The sequence below is a fragment of the Tauraco erythrolophus genome, chromosome 2 (assembly GCF_009769465.1).
Source record: "Tauraco erythrolophus isolate bTauEry1 chromosome 2, bTauEry1.pri, whole genome shotgun sequence".
In the NCBI taxonomy this organism is placed as follows: Eukaryota; Metazoa; Chordata; class Aves; order Musophagiformes; family Musophagidae; genus Tauraco; species Tauraco erythrolophus.
The window spans coordinates 9,533,197-9,547,909 of NC_141466.1; the positions used below are offsets into that span (position 1 = coordinate 9,533,197).

The 14,713-nt window shown below is 35.7% G+C and overlaps 1 protein-coding gene across 1 annotated transcript; it reads left to right on the top strand.

Annotated features, from left to right (window-relative positions):
* The first annotated feature begins 717 nt into the window (after positions 1–717).
* Positions 718–12,443, top strand: TMEM244 (transmembrane protein 244). The gene is made up of 6 exons (XM_009984969.2): positions 718–750; positions 5,676–5,761; positions 6,359–6,432; positions 9,392–9,517; positions 11,296–11,340; positions 12,349–12,443. Exons 1-6 carry the CDS (start codon positions 718–720, stop codon positions 12,441–12,443), a joined length of 459 nt encoding a protein of 152 aa, XP_009983271.2.
* Positions 12,444–14,713: the final 2,270 nt, after the last annotated feature.

Sequence of the window (14,713 nt, forward strand, 5' to 3'; positions counted from 1 at the left end):
TCCCGTGTACGATCTCCTTTTTCCAAATAACACAACATACTGAATCATATTGTGTCTGTAAAAAGTCAAATCCGAATCCATCAAGGAACTGCTCAGTAGAAGTTACATCTGCTCAAAAGTGTGCTACATTTCTTTCTGCTGAAGGAAAAAAATATGGTTCAGGAAAGGGAGAAGAGGCATAAGCCTGGCATTTCTTTACCTAATTATACCTAATTTAATGTGAATTATACTTGATGTAATAAAGTGATAGTCACAAGAAAAATGTTAGCAAAGAATGTTGTAAAGAAAGTACCACTCCACATCTATAGTCAGTAGAATTAATGTTATAAATTGTAAAACTAACTAAAAGTAGAAAGGTATAATAATTCGAAGGAAATGTGATCAAATGAATGCTGAAAAAAGTAAGTAGAAGGTAGAAAATAATATTAATAATTTGTCTCTATATCGCCAAGTTATATTATAGATATGCTTTGGCTGACTGTAGCTATGAAAGTACAAACATTAGATGAGCCAGTAGGATTTTCTCTTTGCTCTTCAGCAGCTTATGGTTAGCTCGCAGATGGCTTCTGTCTCTATTCGGTTTAATCCAATCAACTCGCCTCACTGTCCTACACTCACCTGTAAGAATGTTTTTTTGGGTGAAAACCAGCTGCTTCTTCCTGTGATATTGGCATACGGAATGTAGCAACAGCACTTCCTTTCGCTCATCATGTGTCCATGGCTCTCAAGGTCAAAACTGCTGAAACCAAGGTAAAGGGAATTGAGTTTGTATGGTGTTGTACGTCAGCTGATAGTATGTAGAGAATTAGACAGCTGCGGTGGGGTTTGAAAAAGTAATTTCTTTCATTCTTACATAAAGGTGTTTTTCAGTGTTCTCTTCTTAAAAAAAACCCAAACCAAAACAAAACAAAAAGAACACCTTATACTATAGTGCTGATAGTAAATACTGCAAAGTACGTCTTATAAAAAGGATTTCAAAATACGTGATGTAGTTCCATTTATGAGATATAATTCTTGGAAGTGCCTAGTAAAATCCTACATTTAATGACACCAGTGGGTTCCTAAAACTCTTTAAGTTGTTTTAGCATATAATAAATGACCCTGTGATTTTTAAATTGTGGGTTTTTTGCTTTGAAATAATTGAGGGGTTAGAAAAGGGAAAAATGGTTTGCAAATAAAATGTATTCTGAGATTTTAAAAATATATGTTTAAATTTCAGTGGAAAGTTCAAATAAAAAATGAAGCAGAATATGATAAAATTTGAAAATTTTCAAAGGATTTTCATTTTCATGTTATTGTCTTAAGAATATATTCTTCGCACTGAGCTGCACGCATTTCCTTAGCTCACTCGACTGAGCAAGGCATGCTATACCTAATACATCGCTACATCCCTAAGACAGGGACTAAGAATATTCTGGGTACAAAGTGAAAAATCCTGGGCCTTTGATGCCAATGAAAGTTTGTCATTGGCTTCAAGAGAGGCCAGGAATCCACCTACTGTAATTAGAGGTCAACAGGTCATCGGCTCACAGCCATCCTTCAGCTCTGTGTTTTTCACTTCAGCCCTGTCTCACCACTTTTATCACAGGACACATCTACATGTAGAGCAGATAAGGCTTCAAGGAGACGGTTGCTAGAGGAGGGGCAGCAGATAAAGCAGAATTACAGGAAACGTGCATCTGCTCAGGAGATGGAATGAAAACGATTGCCACCAAAAACGTGCCAAAGATTAAACCTTCAATGCTTAGAGATACTTTCAGGGGGCCAGGAGGCAGCATGGCTGCCAAACTTGCTCGTGACATTGTACTCAATTAACATTACAGTGACCATAGGGTACACTGTGGAAAAGAATGGATCAAATGGGTTATTTGGACCATTTTCATTTAGGATAAGACTAAAGACAATGGAAATGGGAAAGCTGTATTTAGCCCTCAGACCAACCTGTCTGAAGACATTAATCATTCTCAGCTATTGCTTGGATTTGTTTTGATGTAGGGAAAGAAGAAAACAGGAAGACTGTGCTGGACATTTCCTTATTGACAAATACTGGTTTGTATCGGCATGATGGATTTCTCTCCTATTGCATTACAAACTAAAGCTCCTTGATCTCTCTCCTTGTGGGAGAAAGATGCACTGTTCAATATTTAACACTTTACAATATTTAGCAAGGTAAAAGTAAGTAGTTTGCTAAATTCACAGTATCCACACTTCTGTCAACGTCAGATGGTTCTGCAAATATGTTATCGCCTACCATACAACCATTCAAAGAACTAAGGCCAGAAGTGAACATTAAAGACGTTTGAGTGAAGCTTCATCCAGAGATGCATCTGGTTTTGCTTTGAAGGATCTATTCCTTCCAAAGGCAGTTTGTTCCATTGGCTAATTGCCTTTATGGTTAAAAACGTCCTTCACGCATCTTTCAAATTTGTCTAGCTATGACTTGCAGCTGTTTACTTCTTGCGGCTTTTCTGATAGATTAAAGAGCCCTTAAGTACCTGGTATTTTCTGCCTGTGAAGGTACTTATCCATCATAATCAGAGCTAAACAGATTGACCTCTTTAAGGCTGTAGGCCTGATAAAAAAAAAAAACCACCCACATTTCTAGCCATCAGCTCCCTTTTGTGGCTCTTCTCTGCACCTTCTTAATTTCTTAACTTACTTTAAAAATCACTGGTACCAAATTGGGTGACACTTTGTCTTCTCAGTGCTGTGTTTGGAGGTAATACTTCTTCCTTATTTCTAGTCATATTCTCCTATCTTAAAACTCAAAGCCTTTAGGGCTTGTTTTGTGTCACAATATTCCAAGAGAAGCTCATAAAAATGACCTAGTATGAGCTAATGCTCATCTACAACCCTTCTCAGAGTCACTCCCTCCTTGAATAAGGGCTCCTTTTACCAGCATATAGCAAACTAAATCAAAATGGAAATTGTACTTTAGAGATGGTACATTTTTTTATTTTTTACTGCAATCTTACCTGTCAACTGAGTTTACTTTAAAAATGGTGACTTAAAAAATATTCTATGTGTTTTTTTTTTCTTTATTAATTTTGAATCACTCGTCAAGAACATTATCCAGCTTTATCCTTAAAATCCACTGTGATGATAAGGGCACTCAATAACCAGTTTCGATAAAAATTCTTCAATAAAAGCAAATAAATAGAATGAACAAGTTTCTTTCGAACTCTGCAAAATGGAAATTATTTCTGAAACTTTGTAATATCTTATACATTTATTTTTTGTTTCATTCCTTTTGTCTTAGTTGTACTCCAAATAATTCCTCCTCCTTTTTAGTTATGAATATGCATTTATTATTTCTCCTGCCTCACTTCCTGTCACCAACATACACATACACGATTCCTTTTACCTTTCTACAGAATTGAATCCTATTCCTCTATTAGCTGTTACCTATTTTTCCTAAAATTCATTCCCATTGTAAATATGGTGTCACCATTCAAAGAGATAAACAGTGGCTTCTTTTGCATTGATATGATGCTTCACTATATACAGTCCATACTCTGCTTGCCATTCTGATACACTGAAAAATTGCATCCAGTCTTCTATATTTTACTGCTTCATTTATACAGGGCCACTTTTCATGGGTTTACTTCTGAATGAATACCTGTACTTGACATTTTTCTTCCTCTTAGTCTTCATTTTTCCATTTTAAATTTATTTTTGATCAGCATAGACAAGAAATTCTGTAAAACATCAAAACTTCCAAACTCACTTGCTGTCAGTTCAATTCCACTGATCTCAGGGGAAATTCAGCATGGGATTTTGTAGGGCATGCAAAAATGTGCAGGCTTAGAGCCTATATTTACATATCCAAGTGTATTTACTTCATAATGGAATCACTATAGTAATGATGTTCTGCTTGGATCATTACTGCATAATGGATGATAGCTTGGAGATTTGTAGAGGTCTTACAGGAGGAGTCATGTAAACACACGTTGCTAGTTTCAAATATTTGATAGTCAAACTGGTGGAAGGGCAAGAAAATTCTTAACTCATTACATGTGTTGTACCTGGACTAAGAATTTATACAATAGTCTACTCCTAAACCAGAAACTGGAATGCTTTAATAGAAAAAGGAAAATGTAGCCACACATCCTTCCAGTGCAGAGCATCATGTAGTACAATATTAAAGACAGACGGTATGAAACTAGCAGTAATTCCCTCTACAGTCACTGTCTTTCTCATGACTGCTTTCTATCTGCGTTTTTTCAGAGGAAAGCAAAGAGTGGAAGAGACAGGATTGAGGGGACAGGCAGAGAAGAAAGAATAAAGAAAGAGATGAGTGTTAAAAAAGTGGCCACTGAAAGAGGAAAGATACAAAGAAGAAACAGGAAATATACAATGATAAATATGACATGATAAAGCATTAGCTAGAGTGAGAAAATACAAGACAACCTAGAGTCTATAGAAAAGAAAAACTGATTTTACTGACCACTCTACTGACTGTAGTAAACATCTTCATTTTCATGCTCTTAAGCAAGCGTACAATATTGCCAAAGCAGTTGCTCAGGTTTGATGCATACAGATGTCTAGTCCTGATGTCCCAGGTTTCCCTTTAAAAAAATAAAAGCCCAAATAAACATCTTGAATGTCATTATATCATCATAGAATAACATAAATTAAAGTGTTCTGCATTAGCAAGATTATTATTATTATTACCAAAACATATTAACCTTCAAAACATAATTTTACATTATACCTGTAGGAATGAATACAAGCCCTAGGGTCTGCATAATTCAGGAAGCCAGCTTAGAAGATCAGAGATATGTGATCAGAGATATGTTCACTTGAAAGGATCTCAAGGCATTTTATGAACTTTATCAGGTGAAAGCTAACAGGTTTTTTTCTGGCTGCATTGCTCCCAAACTTCAGGTTAGAAATGAAGACACCAAAACAGAATGAAAGAATTAATGGTACCAAGGTATCTTAAGAAACATACATTCTTTGTATAATCCTGTATATAGTGTTTCTCTTTTCTTAAAGGCACAGTATTTGATCATAAGATATTGGTTGCTTTATGAAACTCATATTTTTAGGGATGTTTTTTCAATTTGGAGTTCAAATTTATTTAGAATTAATTCACAAACATTTGAACTTTGAAAAGTATTTAACAGATATGGCTCATTACTCATTTAAGTTGTCTATATCCTTACTTTTGGAAGTAAGCACTAGGGTTTCTAAGGCTGGGAAACTTAACAGTTACTGCTCTACAATTTTCTACATTTTATTTGTATACAGTTGCAACATACTTACAAGGACGACTTTTTTTTTTTAAATTTAAAACTAGGCTAAAACTAGGTTTAAAAATAGTTAAGCATCTGGATAATCTTAAACTCTCAAGGTCTCCTGTGCAGTAACTGTCAAGAAATGTGCTTCTCATTCTCTGAACATGTGTAAATTCAATAAATAGTTGCTATACAATGATATATGACAAAACCAAAGAACCATGCATCATAACCACACATTAGCAGCTGAAATGTACCAAAGAGCCTTTAACAACTTATATGTAATCAACAACAGCAAAAATTCTGTCTAAATATTTTGTTTGCTGATTTTTTGTTTTCACATTATGATTGATAGAAATCTGGAATTACTTTCTAACAATTAGGTACCTAATGTAAACATGGAATTAGGTTTTACTGTCTTTTTCTCTTTTACAGGTTGTTTTGGTGAATCTGTTGATATGCATGGTAGTTTTCTACACTGTGTATTATGTGGTCCTATCTGTGTGCTTCGCAGTATTCAAGTAAGATTTCCTTGTCTTTAGTCTAATATGATGGCATACTACAACTGGATATAATGGGTAGATCTATGACCCTGTACAGGAGGCATCCAAACTGGAGGCATCCAGTCCCAGTTACGCTGTGAATACATTTTCCAATGTTCAATTCTATCAGTAAAGTAAGTAAAGCTGAAAGTAAATTGGTCAGTTCATCAGGTTAAATTGCTGTACCTGAACCTTTGTTCAAGTGCACAAAAACTAATATAAAATGCTGATTCTAATCTACTTCCTTGCACTTGCACCATGTAAATAAATGAACATAAGAGCAAAGATGACACTAAAAAAGGAAAAGAAAGATTTTATAGTCAACAAAAAAGACAAATTATGTTCCCTTAGGTAGTTGATTAGCACGTACAGTGCCAGACATGTCTTAAATAAAAGTGGAGATTGTGGACGCTGTGTGCAAGAGCAAGATCACAACACACAATGGAACGTAGAGCGCTTGTAAAAGCCCAGAGTATTCCCTTCAAAATCATATTTAAAAACACCAATAATGTGTGATATGATCACTAAGGCTTTATCGAGAAGCTCTGGTTACATTTATTCTTTCTATTTCCACAGGATTAAAATGTTGGATGGTTTGGCACCTTTTGATTTTAAGACAAAACCCTCATGGATTAACTCATATTATTTAGGTAACCGAAGTTTGTTTCTCTCTTTTTTTGCAGTGAAGAAAACAGATTGTATTTAGATGTAAACTTGTCTTCCTTATGGACAATATTTTAAAGCTGCTTTAGTAATACTAATAATTTCTGTATTTTAACTACACTGCATTTAAATGCTTATTCATCTTCCCTGCACTTCTCACTTCTGTGTTGCTACTTATCATTCAAGTGATCGTTAGGCTTTTCCTTGAGTTGTTCTTCTGATCTTGCATCATCTGAAGAAAACGTGCTGCCTTGGCACGATACTTCATTTTCACTGCAGAACAATTATCTATTCTCTGTAAAGTTCCTCCACAAAGTTGTTAAATTTAATTTTCATACTGCAGCAAATTTATTATGAACCGTATTGGATCCACATCTGAGTAACTAGTCACTTTCAACTAATGGATATCTTGCTTCGTTAATGCCTGAATACAGTATGCATTAAAATTTCAGAGTCTGATCGTAGCTCAATCCCGAAAGATATCTTTCTATATCCTAGTACCAATTTCTGCATTTTTGTCTGAAGCTCTCAAAATATATTCTTTTTCCTAAACTGTCATCCCTAAAAAATTACATGCATACATGAAATTTTGCCAGATTTGTAATCTATTTTACAAAGGCAAAACCCATCATCTATCAGTAAAGTAAGTAAAGCTGAAAGTAAATTGGTCAGTTCATCAGGTTAAAAAGAGTAATAAGAATGCATGGATATTTGTACAGTGTCAATATTGATTTCAGATGAAAAAAGAGCATTTTAGCTGTAGCAATGGAAAAGAAAATTGAATCATATTCCATTAGAATTACTTTTCATGGCCTTAATGTAATTACTGTATCTCAGTTGATTTTTTTTCCAAAAAAAATTATACCAGCTATGTTGATGCAGCATGTTTATACGCCAAAGACAGCAACTCTATTGTGCAACTGGTTAGTAGTCCACCCTCCTTTACGTTCACCCAATGAAATAACATGGAATAGCAAAATATAACAGGATCTGTTTAAGGTCTGTGGGCACAGAGACAGAATGAAGGTCTCTGAATGATATTGCAAATGAGAATTTGTTTACTCAAGAGTCTCACTCATGCCTGTTAAAAACAGAATTATGTCTTTAAAAGATACCTTCACAATACAAATTGAAGTTAGCTCAGAACGGAGGTATCATTACTGGCCCAGTTTTGTAAAAATGTTTACAGAGCATCTGTCTACACTAAGCATACTTTCTGAATTATAAAATGATTGGCAAAATTTAAAGAGATACTATCATCACAAAATACAATAAATTAAAAACTCTACCATACATTGTCAAACATTAAGGTTTTTTGAGTATTATTTCCCATTTTCCTAACTACATGTTGTTTTCCAGTTATCTTCTTATTTTTTACATTTTTTTAAGCTGCTGGATGAAAGACCCATCATACAGTAGGATCGAATTCACTTTATAAAGAAAAGAACAAAACTGAAAGGCACAAAATGCTGCTACATTTATATATTAAATACAGTGAAAAAATAATGATGGCGTCTCTGCTTTCAGCTACAGTAATCTTAGGTATTACATTACTGCAATATTAAAAAAAATAATTCCGTTAAAAATGTGACTTTTGTATGCCTGTGTACTTAAACAGAAGAACAAAATGCATTTAGATGGAAAATTGTATGAATTACAAATGCACAATTATGGCCTGTTGTCCGAGAACTCAGGACAACAGCTAGAAGAGACATCATGCATTTTCCATCCAGCCCCCTGCTATCCCAGGTAGCTGCCAAGCATGAAGTTGAACTTTGCCCTAAAAGTGATTTTTTTTGATCTCATTAACTGCAGTAGGAAGTAAACAAGCTGAAACTAAGCACCACTCCATTGCTGCGTTGAAGAACATATCACATCAAATGCCGTGATGGGGTTCCTCACCCTTCCCAACATAGCTGTTCCGTGCCTTCCAGGCTGTTTTCCTGGCCACCAGGCAGGCACAGTTTGCCCATGTCATTACTTTTGGAGAGCTGTGCCCCACATCGGAGAAGGTGGTCATCACCGGCTGGTGGCACGGCATGGCTCAGCGTGCTCCAGAGAAAGTGCCAGAGGACAGAAACGCACCATTTCATCACTGAGAGAAGGAATTTTCTTGATCAGATACCTTTAATAGTCTCTTTTGGCAGCATAGTTTAGTTATTATCACTTTGCTGGTAATCCCCATTCATGGTTTAAGACAGTGCAGAGCTGCTGAATGTCAGGCACGGAGACTGCACAGTAGCTGTGTCAGCCTTGCTATCAGCACTGAGAAAAGCCAGGCTCCTGGTTGTACGTATCATGAGGTCCATATGGATGGATGGCCTCTGCTCACCTTGTGGGCTCTCTGCTCCGTCTCCCCTTGCATGTCTTTTCTGTTAAATTGTTCTGGTATGCATATATGGATACACACACATCAGAGAGAGAGAGATACACACACATATACATATTTTTTTTTCATATATATGTATTTGATACAACAAAATGCACAGGGAGAAAGCTGCAAGTTTCTTACTAAACGTAACTCCTTAACCACACAATTCTGTTTTGGATGGGAAAAATTTGATTGACGTCAGTATCAATCAAATCTATTTGGTGCCATAGGAAAAGAGGTGGTGGACCACATGGATGGTCCCTAAGTAAAATTTCCATACTAGTTTCTCCTCCAGGCTATTTGAACTGGCCATAATCCTGTTAATCCTCATGTTTTTCCATAAAATATGGAACATTTTGAAGTTTATAAGCAAATCTGGACAACCCATGCAGATGTCTGCGGCAAAATTAGAAATGAACTTTAGAATGAAATCATTAGTGTAATATTTGATCTTGTAAAATATAATTTGCATAACTATCTCAGACATTTTAACTTCTTATTGCTATTATTTTGAATATAAGAAAAAAAGCTTTTCAAAACTGAGTTTGATGTAAGTATCCCATTTTCATTTGCAGTTCTTGTGATATCATTGGAAATAACTTTCTTCATTTGTGGTCTGCTGTTTGCCTTGGTTGTGGAAGAATGGGTTTGGGATTACGCTGTAACAGTTACTATTATTCATATCATCATAACTTCAGTTGGTAAGTAGGTTTATCGCTAAATATATACATAGTATCACAAATTGAAGGACCAATTGACCATGATTCATCTCTGTATTGCTGAACTAACTTTATCACTTTTCTTTAAAGTGAAATAAACATATATCTCTTTTTTTCCATTCATTTGACTCATGCAAGTATTTAAACCTTGTCATTTAAAACTCAATTCTGGTTTTGTTGCAGAATTTTAAAATACAATTTTCTTATAAAAATATTTAGTTTTTAATCTGGCAGTTAATATCAAACAGATCCAGCCTAGAAACAACTTCAGTATGTGAGGTGTGGTTTTTGCTAAACCAAGAAAGTAATAGCTGCCCATGTGCTGACACTGTACGATGTACTCATTAACACTTCAGCTCTAGTTCAGAGGAAAAACGAGTCTTGCTTCAGCAAAGCCATTTTGAAGTTTTAAAGTTAGACCATTTGAACTAAATCTCATTGAGAAAAATAAAGCGTTTTACCATCGAAGCATCGGGTTTTTTTTTTTTTTAATCCCCTGAAACTCTTCCTCTCAAAGGAAAGGAATAGAATTGGCTACTGTAAATGAGACTTATCATCATTTTTTACCAGTCCCTGGTAACCTGCTTCCTCTTCTCAGGCTGATCAGAAGAATGTTGCTATGGCTGATTAAGAAATATCCTTTAGCCTCATCCTGCCAGAGTTCATTTGGAGGGTTTTTTTCCTCCTATAGTAATGAGCTTAGTATTTTTATTCTAGAATTTAGAAATAGGAAAAGTATCACTGACAAAATAGAACTCCCCCTCTACTACATAATAATTCATCTTCCATCTTCCAGTATTATTTCAAATATTTTGTATTTATACAGATGTGGATTCCCCAGTTCCCATAACAAGTTAAGCCAGAGACCAACAGAGACTTCATCTTAAAAAATTAAGCATAATTTCTCATCTACTGAATTTGACTTCCTGGAATTTAAACTACTTTTATTCCTTATGAATAACTTTTGTATTTTAATCCAGAAATTTACAAAACCTACAACAAGACCTGCTTTGTATATAATTTATACGGAAGGTATCTTCTATCAGTATATTAGATGATGCATCCTGATGTCTGAACTACTCCAGATTTGTTATTGCTTCTTTCAGATGGGCAACCAAAGATCTGCTGGCTGACTCCAAGCAGCCAGCATATGCAGCGTCCCTCCCAGCTCACTTTACTACCTCTAAAGCCCTTTTAGCTTTTTTTTACTTTTTTTTTTTTTTTGGTTAGGGGGGAGGGGGCAATATTGGGTCATGCTTGAGTGAGGCAAGGGCAAGTGCCTGACACAGGAGAGAGCGTGCTGTGCAACAATGCTAACTTGCAGCGCGCAGACCCAGTCTGTCTTTCATGCACTGCATCACCCATTAAACTGAAAACGTCAGGCAGCTTAATTTATTTGGATTGCAGCAATATGTAGGCAGTCTACCAGGGGATCAGTGTCTGTTGTGCCGAACCGTGTACAAGTAAGTAATAAAAAAGGCACTTCTTCCGCAGAGAGTCTAAGAGCTTTATTTAGCACACACTTATTGGGTTTAAGATCCCACTTGCCTTCCAGTGGGATCACTCACCAGGCTAAGCTTAATGGTATGGCCAAGTATCCGAATGATCAGGACCTAAATATGCATTTGAAATTTCAATAAATGTAAAGTATATAATTTATGAAACATAACTAACATGTTTTTGATAACACCATGTAATGTTTGCATGTCCTCATCCTTATTATTTAAAAATTTGCATTTCTCCTTTTCTTCTCCTTGCAGTTATGTCTGAATTCCCCCTGATGTTACACTGGTGGCTGGCATTAGGTATAATGACATTCTTTAAAGTTTAAATTGTTAGACTCTGTGTAGAAAATTAGCATCTACAGCAAGAATTGCTTCTATTAAATGCCTGTTTTCTCACTAATTTGAGAATTGTCAACATTTAAAGAAGAGATATATGGTTGCTTTCCATTTCTACTGCTTTTAATGACACAGGCAAGTAACACTGGGCTAACATTTGCCTTGCTTTAAAAAAATCTTCTGTTTTAAGACCAGAGTGTACTCAGCTTATGTTAATCTTGCTAACAAACAGCAGATATGCTCACATTCTTAAAATAAACCCTGACTAATCAAACTATCTATCTCACTTAATTCAGGTGTCAAAGACAGTTATCATAGAAACATAAAATGGTTAGGGTTGGAAGGGACCTCAAAGATCATCTAGTTCCAACTCTCCTGCCATGGGCAGGGACACCCTCCACTACACCAGGTTGCTCAAAGCCTCATCCAGCCTGGCCTTCAAAACTGCCAAACTAGTCTTCCTTGGTACCCTTTATAATGAATGGAAAGAAACAGGCACCTTCAGAGTCCATTTTTATAAACACTAAGCACAGGTACTTAGAATAGATGAGATGTATCCCAGTCGTCATATTTCCTTAGAATGAATGGCAAACCTACATTTCTGAGTGCTTAATTTTCTGTAAAATTAAAAGTATAGCTTAGTATTAGAATATATTATCTTGAAAAATAGTTAAGGTAAAAGGACTGGCTTCTGTTCTTCTTTCTTATATGATGGATAACAAAGATCGACAGCTACAGTAAATTCTTAAATGATGGGGACAAGCAAATAAATTTCCTGTCCTGCAACTGGTTTTGCATCAGCAGCTGCTGGAGCCGATATCTTTGTAGGTGGTTAAAGCCTTGGGCAAAGTGTTAAAGTAGACAGGCCATTTTTAAAAAATTAAAGATAAAAAGAATGTCTGTTTAAAGTTTTATCATAACATTTGTATTTCACTATAAAAATTAATATAATAGTCATATATTTTCTTTCAGGATCTGGAGTAATTTCAATGATTTGTGGAGGACAGATTTTGGCATACTGCTTGTTCAAAGACAACTTCATTTACCCGATTCTAGATGATTTTTGAAAAGGAAAATTAGAATCTGCCTTTATATTTGTGTGAATTCTATGGTGTCGTTAACAACATAATTAAAACAAATTTAGCAACTGTCTAATTGTAAGGCTAACATTTAGCTTACCAGACCTCTTGTATCTTACATTTGTTTGCAATGTCAATGTCATCACTTGTAGCTGTTGTATGTAATCATTTCTAGCCTTTGTATGTACATTTTTCATCCAGCAAATAATTAGGTACACTGTCTCTTTTTAAAAAACAAATAAACCATAAGGAGGGTAAGACCAATGATGCAACCATCTTGCAATATCCTACAAGGAAAAGGAAAAAAAAAAGATTTGAATTTAATGATTTCAGGGTGCTTGTTATCTACCGTATTTTATGAAATGCTGACTCTAATTTAGGCTGGAGTCTAACCTCTCGTAAGTGCTGCAAAACTTCAAAGTCAGCCTATCTGGCATAAATCACTGTAGGTTTAAAGCAGTTTTTACTAGCAAACCCCTGGCAAAGAAGAATCCATGAACAGCATGTAGCTCTGCATCTCTTCCCATCTTAAAGCTCTCACCTAGTAGTTGCTCAAGACAACAGCACGCAGATGTACAATACCCAGTGTTTGGTTGACCCCCTTGCTTCCACGGATGCTACAGAGAAATGTCTTCTACGATAGCTTCAGGCTATTCCCTCTTTCACTAATGATCCATTTATGGTCTGACTGTGCTGGAACGAGAAAAGGCAAATGCTACTCACAGCCACTTTTTTACATGTCCCTTTCTCTCTCCTCCAGCTGCATGTGGCCAATGCCAAAGTGATTTTAATTGCCACTATGGGTAGTGGTAATTAAAAAACAACAAACAAACCACAGTAGCAACTTCAAGTAACTCTTTATCTCTTTAACCACAATAAAGTTGTAACAGAAAAATTGCTAGAAGGCAACTTCATCCTAAATACGATACTACTGATTGGATTTCAACTGCAGTTTCCTTAGAAGAGCAAGACTGGATTGCTCTTTGCATAGCAGCACTAAATGTTGCATTTGCCTTAATCTCAATCAACAGATAATGCCTCTGAAGAATCTGTCCTCTGTTGATCTAATCAAACATCTTAAAATTTATTGGAAGTTTCACAATTTTCAATTAAGTTTCAATACTGGAAGTACACATACATTGAGAAGGATATTTCAGAAGATTCCCAAAAGAAAGAGCTTGTCTCTCATGAATGACAGATCTGAAAGTCATTTAAGAGACAAACCAGGTATGTAAATCCACAGCATTGAACAGATGTAGACTTTACAAATTGTTCAGCATAATATGCTGTGTACTGAAATCAGCTGAGATAATTCCAGAGGGAATTAACTGACCTGTGCTGATCACTGGTCTGAACCATGGACCGGTTTTAGTTTGATGGATTTGTATCTCCATAAACATTAGTGTGCAGATAACCGACTGGTTATAATGTGTTTGAAAAACATTTGCACATTTCTTCCAGATTTGTTTCAGTTCAGAAGTATAAAAATGAATGGGAAGGAAGTACTGTCTAATGTAAATTCATACCTCTGTCCTCATCCTCACATGGTCAGTGTGTGTAGGTAGTGTTCCACGTGGCAGAACATGAGTGGATTAGATATAAAGTTAATCCACGGGTGGAACAAGTTTCTATTTTTAACCTGACAGGATTTTCCTCTTTGTGTGTCAGCCCAGCAGCAGCTTGTAGTAGCTGTGTTGCCCAGTCTTGAAGTTTTTATCTTTTGTTTTCTATTTAAAATCTTAAATCACCAGCAAGAGATACCTTCAGACTAATATGAAGAGTGCTTTAGTCCCAGGACTTCTCCAAAGCAAGTACAACTAGGCCAGTGCTAGAAAAACAATCACAGCAAGAACTCTATCAAGGATTAAAAGCCTTAGCCCAGCTATTACAGGGTCATTAGCTTTCTGCATTACTTTCAGATATGGAATGGTGAGACAATTTCAATGTTATTTATTTCATCTTTTCCATCACTTTTATGTGGAGCACCAATGATGAATATTACACACAGTGTTTAAAGTGTAGACAAAGTTTGTATTACACAAATAAATATTTGTCATGTAAGCAATATAAGCCATATCTGTGTGGGCACTACCTGGTTAGAAGCCTTCAGAGATAATATCTAATACTGTGTGATTTCTATCTGACACACCAAGATGGTACTTTTGAATATGGCAAACCTGGCTGTTTCTGGAACAATAATAAAGTGACCTACTTGAGCCATTTGCATGTGACTAATGGATAATGATGAAGATACAGGT